Here is a 13,827-nt window from a genome sequence, read left to right on the forward strand (position 1 = left end):
AGAAATGATTAGGTTTCCCTCCACATTCAGCAGCAGTGCACAGCACACTGCTGGGTAAGAAGCTGCTCTTAGCTGAAAGCACAGATGGCCACAGAAGGGGTCAGACAGACAGTGACCCATCATTGCCCTATCAAACCCGTACGGCCTCCCCTCCACTACTTCTAGAGAGCAATTGAGGACCTCGCCAGCACAGAACATGCTGTGTTTACACCCAAATATACTCCTGTCAATAAACTTTTTGGGTGCAGGCAAGCCAGTACGCCTCCATCGCTGAAATCTTCACAGAGAGACCACAAAAAGGTAGCCAGTGTTCCTGAATTACAGCTGAATTCAACACAAGCTCCAGTGCGCATTTCCCTCTCTTACCACTCAATCCTCTCCTACAGATATGAGGACAGTTCTGATACAGATCTCTTCTGTGTCTTACCTACAGCTCATGAAGGGTCTGGTGAATGTTTCAATAGCCTTTAGCAAGCTCTCGAACAGGTTCTCAGGTCTGCCATGGAGCATCTCAGGTATTAAACACAAATCTGTGCAGGACTGTGCAGTGCCAACGCAGCCTGAACTCTGGTTAAAAAGAAAAAACCCTTTATAATCCATGTTTTTATGTAAATTGACTATTATCTAAGAGAAATGAGAAAAGAAGAGCTGTGGAATACTCTGGCACATCCTTCTCATACCAATGAATTTAGACTGTGTGTGTTTTCTTTTGTGTCTAGTCTGCTGCAAGAGCTTGGCGCGGGCTTGGGCCAAGGCAGCCAGTGGGGAGCATTAGCTCGGACCTTCCCACAGAGCTCTTGGCTTGCGCTGCAGACTCGCAGAGAAATGCCTCTTCTCTCCGCTCCCCTCCTCCTCTGCAGACAGACAGCCAAATCCTGGCCCTGGTTTCATCACTTCGAGGGTGAAGTAACACAAATGACTTCTACAGACCAACCCAGGAGTTCCACAGAGGAAAGCAGGCTCAGGATCTGGTCCCTGCACTTCACGGGTGCTCAGCAGAACCAAACAGCAGAGTTTAGGGCTCTTCCCCTTGGGAAGAAATTTGTTTAACAGCAAATTAAATGGTCACAGACCTACGGCCTGAAATTCTGCCCATCCATCAAACAGCAAGAAGCTCTCCAAGTTTCCCCAAGCAGTCCCCCACTGCAGCTAAACTCTGACTTGGAGAAACAAACTTCTCTGCACTCAGAGTCCCTGAGCTCTCAGAGGAGGCTGCTGGCAGAGTGCGTTGGATACAAAGCAAGACAGAGGTTTCCAGCGTAGGCACTGACATGCTATTAACAGAAAACCAGCCAAAAAACACCACTCGGTGCTAACACTTCTTCACCACTGATAAGTCACCACGCCAAAGACATCAAGAGCTTTTCTAACATAAGAGCAACAATAGATCCTAGCGTCCACCCCTCGCACAAGTTTTATGCTGTAGTGTAGTTCTGACTTCCAGCTCCTTAGCTGCTCGTGTTTATGGTCAGTGCACTGCAGTGTCCCTTCTGCAACCTGAAACCTAAGGCACACTCCCACATATCAAAGGAGAGCATCAGCCCCAGGAATGCAGGAAGGCTGTAACTCAGCTCCTCCCTGTGCATTAACTTTCGGACCACCAACCTCGAGAAGCAGTCTGAAGCAGGAGACCTGGCTCCTAAACATCAGTAAGTTTGGGGCTAATGGCAAAGAAACTTCCATTAAGGTTACTTGGTTTCCAACCCTGATGACCTATCCCTCCCCTTGTTTTTAAGAAAGAGAAAATTCTGCCTCCCAGAAGCTACCAGGCTGTCAGCAGTTAGGATAAACACAAGAAGTGAGATTCCCATCTAGCCTCAACCCTCCTATTATTCATGGATTTTACAAACAACAATTGTAAGTCTCAAGTATTCCTTTGATTAATCACCTACACTTTTTGAAATTTATTCAGCAGAAGACAGGAATAAAGTTTCCAAGGAAGCAGGGGGAGTAGTAGTGTTTGGTTATAGAACAGATGCATCCAACTGCTAGTCATCAGCATACTAGGAAACATCGTTCCCTCTAACATTCACTTGAAATTCAAGATGAAATCATCCCCATCCAACACCAGAGCCCTTCTGGTATCCAAAAGTTTTGCAGTTCTACCAGCAACTTGGCTTCACTGATCTTAAACTGAGCCGTAGCGGATGTTGGGTCTATGAATACCTCTGCTATGTTTCCTCTCTCTGAGAGGAGGACAGCTGTTTTATTTCATTAGTATCACTTTCCAATTGCTAGGGTGGCTGTGCTTGACCCTCAGCAGTGGTCCTGGGGATTGAATCACCCTGCCTATATTCCAGAGCCAACCTTGACATGCTATTCCACACCTCATCAGTGAATGCCCCATTTTTGTTTTGTCTGTTCTGCAAAAATAATCAGATTTTCATTACCTACTGGGTTAAATCCCTACAGAGCTAGGTGAGGGCAAAGTTTCCAGAGAGACATTTTGGCTAACAGCTGCCTGGGGAACACCAATTCCCTTTAAAGCTTCTCTACCATGTCAAAAATAGCACGTCAAAGATTTCCTCCATAAAAAATAAATTAATCTTAGTCTCTTTTCCTCCATAAAAACAACTGGGTAAAGTCATGCACATTCTGAGCTAGGCCAATTAACTGCTAAGCTACAAAAAACGGTCTAATCTTTGAAAATCTCTTGTATAGAAAGGAACTCTGAGAAGATTAAATTGAAAAGCTATAGGTATCCTGGCTACATTACTGTTTAGGCATTAATTGATATTAAACAACTGACTGAAGACATTCCAAACCTGATTTTTTGAGATCATCTGCCAAGCTGACCTTTTTTTCCCCCCTAAGAGATGCAGTGAGCACCATCTAGTGGGATTCTGAGTGCATGTCATCCCGAACTCCCTGTAAAACACAAACCCTTCACTGTTACCATACGCTTTAGAATTGAAATTACCACCTGCCACCAGTGACTAACAGCAACAGATCTCACACAAGGCATAATCTAAAACTGTTGGCAAGAGACGTACAAATTGCCCTACAGATTATCCCCGATGCTAACATTTAAGAGACACTGCCAGTTGGAAATTGATATTCCACCTACCAGCATTAATGCCGTCCAGCAATAACATTGCCTTGCTCCGTGTCATTTTGGAAATGCACGCAAAGCTACACTGTGCATACCACTCTGATCAAAGGGTTTTGCTCTCTGAATAATTTAAACATAGCAGAAGAGTGAAACGGCATTTTTGGTACATTCTGGAGTGATTTCAGAGGATCTTTCTTTGGACCCACGCTGGGACACAGATAAAGCTTTGCTATTTTGATGCCAGAGCAGGTTCAAAAAAAAGAGAGGACACGAGTAAGTTGCAAGAACTTCCAAAGAATTTTCTCAAAAGTTTTAAAATTACAGCAGCGTAAGTTGCACCCTTGAATCTGTGGTCAGAGACAAAGGGAATTCTCTACCGAAAGCCAACTCCCACCTTACTGCTGTTTCCAGCTTTTGACTCGCATTTACAGGCATGGATTTCTTGGAGGATCACGTGTTCCAGAAAACCTGTCAGAGGCAGATTAATTGTTGAACCAATGGCAATGAAAGAGGAATACTGCAGCATCTGCTTTAACAGATGCTTCTTCAGAAACATTTTAATCCATGTTATATAACACCTTTTTTTAGATTTGGTTTCTTTCATTCAGTGAGTCACACTCAAGCACGTCAAGCTCCTGTCACCTTGATGTAAACCTCATGAATTCAACACGACTTCAGTTTTAACTTTCAGACACGAGTGTCTGAAAAGACATGAACCCCCTGAAATATCTGAAGAGCCAGAAGTACATGCAAAAGAGGGTATGTCCTGTAATTATGTTTTTTTCTTTTGGGGCTTACAAAATTTCTGTGACAATGCCATAAATATAAAGCTAAGAGAAGGGAACAAATTGAGCAAATAACGCTACAGATCTTAAGAGCTGCTATCTGGTCTTTAGATTAGTTCTCTGATTTATCTGGTCTGGTTCAAGAATAGAAAAAAAGGAATGGTTGATCACATGGAATATGAGACTTCCCAGAAAATCCCACCTAGCAAACAGAACCAACAGAGGCATATGACCAACTCTACACAGCTCCAAATATGGTATTTTATCAAGAAACTGCAAAGTACAGGACGTTTTGTGTTTAGAGTAGTTAACTATAAGAAAACTAGCACAGAGAGGTGAAGGTTTTCCAGATACTCTCAGTTAAAGCTTAAGTTACTCACCTCAGCGTGGGGATACAACAGCAGAGTTTAAGGTCCACAAGAAAATCAAACTGTCAGAGGGCATTAGACTTTGAGGCAGAGCAGATATCAGACAAATCGCATCTGTTATTTTTGCTAGATAATATTCCATAGGTAAGTATCGCAGAGATGCGATTAAAACATTGCATGGATATTCTTTTGCAATAAATCCTATCAGAAATGAAGATATTTGACAAATGATTTAGCAATGAAACGGGCTTCTGTTCTGAAAATCTTGCTTTTGTGAAACTAAATATGAAGTACAGAGATGACAGGGATTTTAACATTTCTAGATTAAAGTAACTGTGCACATCTTATGCTTTGAAGTTATATTGAAAGTCCCCCGAAATAAATTGAAAGCACTGTACAAAAATATATTTATTACCCAACAGCAGAAACAGAAATTTATTCACTGTCTTCAGAGTTCAGAGATCCTCTTCCTTAATGGGGAAAAAGAAATGAACATCGTCAGCACCACGATGAAAACATGCAGATGACAGTCACGTCAAACATTCTGGGGAGGAAAACCCTAAACCAAGTTAAATGCTATAGCTGGGCATTGAAATATTTTTATATTACTATTAACTTACAGACATCTTTTAAGACACATCTATTGTTTTATATCCTGCACCAGTATTTCGCTCTTTGAGAGTCTTTTTTGCTGGGGTAAGTCTGAGTGTTTGAAATCTGCTTTCCTGATGAACCGTTCTCGAGTTCTGCTGGAACCAGGGGTGCATATACCCATTGTAGAAGTCAACTGCTCTAAGCTTCTTCTTTAGCACGACTGTTTTGATTCCAACCCAGCCTTCCTAAAAATAAAAATAGAAGTGTTTTAAATATGATAATCTTTAACTCACCACACTGACTTACAGAACATTTTATTTAATGTCATCAAGTTTATGTTATGAGCCCAAATTCTCACTTGCAAACAAAAAGACTTTGTGGAAATTAAAAGTTCTTTGAGGCATCAAATAAAAAGAACGATGCTAATCTAAACTAGTTCAGTGAATAACAACAGACAATTAAAAGCTAAGCAACACAAAAATATTAAAAACCTCATATAAAACAAACAGAAGCCTACCTTGCAACGAGCTATCAGTGTTTGGGACACTTTATGGTATAGTAGTGAACCAGGAACAGCTTCATCGTCATTTAATACTTGGTCTAAAAGCAAAGCAAGATCGTCTTGCATTTTTATGTGAACAAGTAAAAACTTTGAAACACTCTCTTTTAAGCAGAATTACCCTGAATTACTATTTTGCTCAAAAATACTTTATTGTATTCTGTGTTTTATTATACATAAATGAGCAGGAAAGCACCAGAACAGTCATTCTCAAGCACTGCTCCCAGTCTCATCCACAAGTAGCCAAGCATCTGTGTGTCTGGCACAGCAGAGCACACAAAGCTCTCAGACTCACAGGCGACTAGAGAAAATGGTTTAAGTGACAGTGTACACAGCGATAGCTTTCCTCTGGAGAGATCCACAGACAATGGCATTAGAAGAGGATCTCTCAACTCATTCATTACAGGATTAAAATCCTCAAATATCAGGATTCACAGGACTATGCCTGCTGTTCTCTCAACATCATCACAAAGCAGGACTGTCCTTAAAATTCATCTTACGCTTGTCTTTGGGCTCAGAAACTTACTAGAATCTGAGCACATGTGAAACTTGGTTTTACTGGATTTCCAGGAAGCAGTACTTGTTTAGTAAAATTGTGTACAATCTTCAAGTTAATGCTTACAAAGACACAAGAATTTAACTTTACAGATTAATTTAAGAGTACATACCAGCAAAATCAGGGATATTATCCACTTCCACAAAATCCATAAGCTTAACAGGACTACCCTTCCAGAGTGTCTGCAAAGGAAACTGGAAACAGAAGCAACTTGAGTTTCAGCCATCAGTTAAAATATCTACAAAACTCAGACCTGCTGGAGGACAGAAAAGGGGTTAAAAAAATCCACTCTTACCATACTTCCTATGGCACGATGCAGCCGAATTACTTGTGCAGCTGTTTGCTCTTCCCATTTTATACAACTCTTAGCTACAGATACTTTAGGAGCTAGAAGAATAAGAAATTAAAAGATTTAGTATTTTGTTTTGCATCTTTTTGCACACAAATAGCTGTACCGATTTCATCCTGATAAATGGAAGGTTCACAGTCTAGCCCTAAGTACTTCACAAGTTCTTTTCTCCATTTGTTGTCTATAAAAACCCAGGTTGGCTTACTTATCTTTTATTCCCAGTTGCCCTCTTAAGTACAAAGTGCAAACTCAATGCTATTTACAAGCACAGCTGAGCACTTTTGTTGGTGTTACAAACATGAACAGTAATAAATCAGCTCAGATTTCGTGTCATTGCTAGAGATTTGATATTGCACATGAAACATCTGGGAAAGAACAACAACAAACACTGATGTAGCAAATTTGAAGAATTCTGAGGGGTGTTTCCCTCTGACTAAGCCAGAGGCAGCAGTGGGAAGACCATATTGAGAAAGGTGTCCAAACAAATAAAACCCAGCATAGTAGGAATAATCAGTTCTTCAGCTGATAAAAGAAAAAAAAAGAACAAGTTGTATTAGATAAAATGTGTACCTACCAAATGTTACTCCTTCTTTTGGTTGTTCTTTTTTATTTTCTAAACTTTCAGGCAAGTTTTTCAAAACTGACAGCAGCTGCAAAATATTTTTGTTTGTACAGAATTTTAGCAAATTTGAGTGTATTTGCTGACAATAACAGTAAACCTAAGACATACAAATACATTACTTAATTTTTAATCAGTAAAACTTCCTCTTAAGATAAGGAAAAACTCCTAAGGAAAATTACGTCACTACATTCAGAAGCCTTATCATATACACAAACACAGTAAAGGCATTCTTTCTATTGAAACACAATTAAAAAATATATATTTTTTTTCTGGATGATCAGGACTCTGATGTTAACCCTAGAACACCATGAAAGCTGAAAAACACGAATATTCATTTCAATAAAAGAAGCAACTGCAGTGTTTCCACGCAAAGCATGCTCGTTCTTCACTTATTAGAAGAGCAACACACAGGACCATCACGGATGGATCATTACAAACCACTCAGCTTTCCTCTCACTACAAGAAAAAGCTCACAAACTAATTTTCAGATCACTCTCCTCCTAACAATTGCAGTCAATGCAGAACAAGATTAAAATAGTAGGTTACAAATGTTAAAAGCAAAGTATTAATCAGAAGCGACAGTAGCTTGCACAACTTTACCATGTTTGCACCCATCTTTGATAGTATCTCTTCCAACTCCTTTGTAGTACAGTGGGGAGGAACAGCAAACTCTTCTTGCTTAATAATTGGACCTACGTCAAACCTATAAGGCAGAAAACACACAAGTTTACTGCAGGAAAAACTCTCCATTAACAGTTCAAAAGCGTACATTAAATACATTAATTCAGTTACTCATTACCTTTTGTTCATCTATTTGATGGTGCGGGAAAACTAAATTTTAATATTCGGCTCACACAGCAAAAGAGGGAAAAGAAAGTTGGATACATCTTATATATGGAAGCAGTACTCAAGTTTCAACAAAACAAAGTTTACAGATCACAAGTACAAGACTTCAAAAGAAACAACCTGATATATTCAGAAAGAATTTTTCACACTTTTCTGAGATCTACTGTCAGGCAAACATCTAACAAAGAAAAGATCAAGCTACGACAACGTGTTTTTACAAGCCATCCAAGCGAGAGTTTGTGCTGAAGCACAAACAGATGATCCCTCTCTTGTCCTTTGGCAAGCAGTTTATTGCTCTCCCTTACGCTCACACGTTACGGGCAACTCTGAAGTCTGAAAATCCACTCTTTTCTGTAACATCATACCCAACCTATTAATCCAGCTGCATGACTATTTGTTCTGTATCTGCTCCCCATAATAATGCTAAAAATTAGAGAACAGGGCTGGGATTGCTACTGCTGGCAACAATCTAAACGGGCTGAAGGTGCTACCAAAGCTGCTGCACGCTGCTACAATAAAAGATAAGTCCTTTTTATTATTTACATTATTATAGTTTGCTTTATTTCTGAAATAAGCTAAAGACACAGCTTTAATATTGGCTACGCATTTAAAGAAGCAGATTACTGGGAATCAATTTCTACAAAAAAAGCAGCATTTCAGCTGGCGTGACTACTGAATATTTCCATCAATAAAAACTATTTCTTAAAAGCCTTTAATACAGCAGTCTAGAGTACAAATTATGAACTCATTAAATACTGTATTTGTTTGAAGTCTGATATGGTCAGATGAAAATTTCTAATATTCAAGTCTGAAACCCTTCAACACACACGTTTTAGGTAACCTATCGATTACATAGAACAGCAGCAGCGAGTTGTTTTGAGAAGCACATCTAACATACCTCTTTGGTCTTATTTCCATAATTGTCACCCCAGTCACTTTGTCACCATGAAGAATCGTGTGGACTATCGGTGCAGGACCACGCCATCGCGGGAGAAAGCTGGGATGGACATTCAGCACGCCACTAAAATTGAGTATTTTAAAGTTAGAATAGGAACAGTAACTGAAACATATACAAATGGGTGTGCAGCACTGATTACCCTGAAGCTACCTTAGGAATTATCTGCTCAGACTTTCTGACGTGTTACTGGTTTATACACTTAAAAAGAAAATTCACACTACGTAATCTTCAGCTTCTCAGTGAATACGGAAAGGGAGACGAGAGGGGAAAAAAGGTAAGCACATTATGCTGAACATCTCCATAGTTCTCCATCAACACAGAGATAGAAGTAGTACTCAGGCTAAGCAGATAACCTTAGGGAAGAAGCTCATCTTGCCTGCTACAAATCACGGGCACTGATTAGAGTGACGTTCAGAAGTGGAGCCTGTTTTTTCTAATGAAACAGCGACAGATGTCAACTCACTTACTACGGGAACTGTAGAATAAGGTCCTCGCTTAGGAGACGTCCAAAGGATGCCACCACACCAACATCAAACTGCCCCACGGGCCCCGTGTGCGGCCACTCGTGAACAGGCAGCTGGAGCTCCTGGGCACAGCTCTTCACGGGCAGGCCCCTGGGCAGGCGGGAGGGCAGGGTCACCACCTCCAACCTGGACACGAGCAAGTCCTTGCTGGGCTCCCTGAGGTGGACAAAGCACTGAAGGACTCATGCAGGCAGAGCTAAGGAGAGACAAAGGCTGGCTCACACCCACCCCTTGCTGCGGTCTGCTTCCACAATGCCTGCCTCTTCAAATCCTATCCCCTAGACAGTCCCCGGCCCCTAAACCCTGCCACCACCCATAGTCCCACAATCCCTGGCTCCCCCTTTCAATCCCAAGCCCTGTCACCAATCTCCACGACCCTTGTCTGCCTCCAAACCCTGTCCCCTTGTAGCCCCTGCTTCTTCTCCATGGTCCCGCACAGTCCCTGTCCCAATGTACGGTACCCTTCCTCCCTTCCGCACCAACCCATGGGCCCTGCCCTCCCCCAGCACCCTCTGAACCCCATCCCTGGCCCTCCCCCAGCCCCCTCAGCCCCTTCCCTTCCCCGTCCCCGGCTCTCCCTCGTTCCCCTCAGTGCCCTCCCTCACCCCCCTCAGCCCCAGGTACCCGAGCGGTACCTGGCGGCCTGCAGGGCTCGCAGGGCGGTGACGGCGAAGCGGTCGGTGCCGAAGAAGAGCACCCTCCATGGCGGCTCCCGCCGGGCCCGGGCCCGGGCCCGGGCCCCGGCCCCGGCCCCGCCGCCCGCCGCCTTCAGCCCCTCACGCCAGGCCCGGAGCAGCCGCCCCCGCATGGCGGCCCTTCCGGCGCCTTGGGGGCACGTCACGACATGGCGCCGCGCGGCGGCTGAGGCGGGGCCGCCATTTCGGGGTGGGGAGGCGGGGGTGACAGCCCCGGGTGTTGCCTGCACGTCCCGGTCTTTTATCGTAGAATCATGGAATTGTTAGGGTTGGGAAAGAGCGTCAAGATCGTCAGGTCCAACAGTCACCCTGCGACCAATGTCGCCCACTAAACCACGTCCCCAAGCACCACGTCCAACGTTTCCTTGAACACCCCCAGGGATGGTGACTCGACCACCTCCCTGGACAACACGTTCTGACCACTGAGAATAAACTTCTCCTAATTTCCAACCTCCACTGCCCCTGGCACAACGTGAGGCCATTCCCTCTAGTCCTATCCCTAGTTATCTGCGAGAAGAGGCCGACCCCCAGCTCCCCACAGCTTCCTTTCAGGCAGTTGCAGAGAGCAGTAAGGTCTGCCCTGAGCCTCCCCTAGACTAAACAACCCCAGTTCCCTCAGCCGCTCCTCACAGGACTTCTGTTCCTGGCCCTTCACCAGCTCCGTAGCCCTTCTCTGGACATGTTCCAGGGCCTCGATGTCCTTCTCGTAGTGAGGAGCCCACTCCGTGCTGCCTCACCCTCGCCTTTGTGTAAACTGACCACTCAGCCTCGGTGCTGCGATAACACAGAGAAATGTCCAGGGCAGAAAGGGATGTTGACTCTGCAGCCATTGTTTCTCCCCCTTCTCCAATGCAGATGGGCAGCTGCAGTGTTAAATTCTGTGGCTGGCCCAACAGACAGCTTTGTTTTAACAGTGATTATAATTTGAAGAATGTTTTCTTGTAAGTCATGAGGTCAGGATAATCGCTTAAAGAACTATCTTCTCCCATAACATAAGAAACAAAATATTTTATAATTCTGCTAAGGACATTCTTTTCCCCCATGGGAAGATGTTTTTTTTGTGTGTAGATGTTCATTTGGTGTAAATTACAAACACAATTCCCTATACATCTAAATGACGACATAGCCTAGTATCTTTGACATTAGGAATTTCTAAAACAGAGTATATGAGAATCTGGGAACAATTTATATATGCCAGTGAAAACATGTAAATTCTGTGGAAATAAGAGGACAGTTCATGTCAGGAGGATACACAAGGGAAGGATCATTAAGGAACATGAGATTTTGTGCCACATTAAATAGCACTATGCATTTTTACTCTCTCTTTATCTGTTTGGCCATCAACAGGGCTTTTTTCCCTCTGACATGGAGGGTGCCTCCGTCTCCACTGGTAGAAACATAGGAGAACTAATTAGAAAGTGTAAATGAGAAAGGTAATAAAAGGGTCAAGCAATCCTAAATGTGGCAATTATGTCCCTACACCCCAAGAAAAGAATACCAAATACCAAGATAATTTCCTAGTTGAGCGTCAATGCATAAAAATCAATTGCTCCAAAAAGCTTAATTCTCTATTATTTGTGGAGCCCCATGAAAATCCTCAGTTCTGTAACATCCAGGCCGCTCCGTGCAATTCCAGTCAGCTCGTGTCAGGGTGTATGTGATGAAAGGATATAGCAAAAATATATTTCTGGGGAAAAAAAAGATAAACAAGAAGGTAACAAGGATGCAGGAATGGCTTCTTTTCAAGAAAAGATTACAGTAACCAGCATATTTCTGCTTGCAAAACAGATCTGAGGAGAAGGGCAGGCTGGGAGCCTGTCTCATCATTAATAGTATGGGGCTGGTAAACAAGGAACAATCAGTTGTTGCACAAAACTAAGAGATTGCAAGAAGTATTATCAGGTACTTACTGCTATCAGGCTCTACAAGAGAGGAAGCAGTGTTTCACACAGTGTGTAATTTGACCACATAATTATCTCAGATGCTGAAAATATTCATGGTTTCCAAAAGCAGAGAGAGCAATTCAGGGAAGAATTGGCTCGTGGACGTGACTAGATGTGCAGCAGCCAGCTTAGACCTGAAGCAAAGGCTGATGATTTGGGAGAACGTTGATTGTTCTCATCACTAGCATTAAGCTCTTGCATGGACTAAACTGAAGAAAATGTTCTGTGTGGTGCAGGAAAATATCAGCTGAGATCTTGGGTGAAACCCTGGATTTATCACCGACACTTCGTGGCCTTCAGAACGGCCAGGAACATACCACGCGTGTTTGGAAGGCCCAAGCACCGTCCAAAAGCTGGCAATTCAAACCCAGCACTCAAGTGCTGCTCAGTATTAATATCTTGCTCTTGGATCCAAGCAGAGGAAAAGTGAAAAGTGCCAGTGGCACATCTGCACTGTGCAAGGAGCTTTGCCTTCTATCTGAACAGAAGTGAGGTGAACTTAAGCCTTGGACAGATATTCTCAGTTCTGTCTGTAGTTAAGGCTCCTGGAAATACTTCAAGTCCATGCTGGGCTTCTGCCAGGCTTACTCATGAAATAATTAATATTTCATTTGCATTACATTTATGAAGTGGACTTAAATTCACTCTAACATAACTTAATCCCAAGTAATCCATCCTCAGCTCTGATACAACTGTATAATTCAAATAGTCTCTTGTTGTTCTATGCCTTGTCCACAGTGTACATGACATTTAACTAAAGATTTGTCTGGATGCATTTTTTTACAGCAGAGTGAAAGCAACAAATTGTTTCAAAAAAAAAAAAGGAAAGAAAAAAAGAAAAAGAAAGAAAAGAAAAGCAGCTTTGATTTGAACTCTGCTTTTGTACATGGAAAAAAAAAATACCCTGAATGTTTAGTTATTCTGTAACCAGGCATTTCGGGTCAAAGACACAGAAGGGATCAAAAAAGATAAGCAAAATTAAAATGTCAAGGTCAAAGGAGTTCTTCCTATGAGCAGTGAAGACAAATCTTAGGAGGAAGCAGAACACAAATCAATGTCCTATCTACACTTTGCTTCCTAGCCAAAGACACTGAAAGTGTCTCCAAGAAGTAAAGAGATATTTCTCATTAAAGAATGCCAGTGTTGTCAAGGGAAGCTTGAAATAAAACACTCACAGTGGTTGCTGAAAAGATTGCTTCTGAGCGCCTTCACTGTCCTCTGGGGAAGGAGAGGATTACAGGGATCTAGCACCCACCGTAACCAGTGGGAAAATGTTTTTATTTCCATGTATATTGTGCTGAGTCCTAAAGGCATCTTGGCCACATACCTGCATCCTGCCAGTATTTTGTGGGTACAGGGGGTGAAATAGGAACTGCTTTCTGGTGCACTGATCCTTTTTGCTGTCCCATGCCTCCCCTCCAGGGGAAGAGGGGCAGCTGAGCGAGGCAGCCCATCCCGTGACCGGGGCTGTGGGATTTGGAAGTGGTGCAGTAGGGCATCAGGGGTCTCTCGTGCGAGAGCAACTGTCAGACACTTCTGCGAACGGCACAGAGGCAGGACAGTGCCCAGACAGCTGCTGCAGAGCTGCTGAAGCTGCCCCTGACTTCCCAGGGGCTGCAGGCACTCCGTCTCTGCTGATCAGGTTTCTGCCCATGGTTCCAGAGGCTTCAGGTTAGGGAAATGCCTAACACCATCGCGACCAGCTTCCAAACAGCTCTAAATTATTATTTTTTAATATAGATACATAAGTCAAGCTGTGTAGGAACCTGGGATGAAAAGGGACCTGCTGGAGCTTTGCAGTCCTGTCCTGGTCCAGCCCCTCCTTTGCCATGGTTAGCTTCTCCATCCTTCTCCTCGGAGACTGCACTACGCTGGCCAGGTGTATTTTTAAATGACCCAAGTTGAAATGAGGAGGAAGAGAGCATGAGTTACAGCGTGGTGGATCCCCATCCCAGAGGATGTGTCTCCGAGTGCGA

General features: G+C 43.2%; 2 protein-coding genes across 2 annotated transcripts in view; both read right to left on the reverse strand.

The window, feature by feature from the left end:
• LOC310904963 (gonadotropin-releasing hormone II receptor-like) overlaps nucleotides 1-3,945 on the reverse strand; it is a 41,469-nt gene extending 37,524 nt beyond the window's left edge. The window contains exons 1-2 of the mRNA XM_083850381.1: nucleotides 2,766-3,945; nucleotides 428-567 (exon numbers count right to left, since the gene is read on the reverse strand). The gene's annotated coding sequence lies outside the window, so the exon portion shown is untranslated. The remainder of the gene's footprint in view (nucleotides 1-427; nucleotides 568-2,765) is intronic.
• A 653-nt stretch (nucleotides 3,946-4,598) lies between these two features.
• On the reverse strand, nucleotides 4,599-10,134 carry MTFMT (mitochondrial methionyl-tRNA formyltransferase). Its single transcript, XM_083850389.1, is given in 10 exon segments — nucleotides 4,599-4,876; nucleotides 4,878-5,044; nucleotides 5,317-5,399; nucleotides 6,027-6,108; nucleotides 6,210-6,301; nucleotides 6,838-6,913; nucleotides 7,486-7,588; nucleotides 8,630-8,752; nucleotides 9,157-9,369; nucleotides 9,849-10,134. Coding segments are annotated over 10 exon segments (1,143 nt in total). The 5' UTR covers nucleotides 10,022-10,134; the 3' UTR covers nucleotides 4,599-4,845.
• Between the last annotated feature and the right edge of the window lie 3,693 nt (nucleotides 10,135-13,827).

The sequence above is a fragment of the Anser anser genome (assembly GCF_964211835.1).
Source record: "Anser anser genome assembly, chromosome: 10".
Lineage (NCBI taxonomy): Eukaryota > Metazoa > Chordata > Aves > Anseriformes > Anatidae > Anser > Anser anser.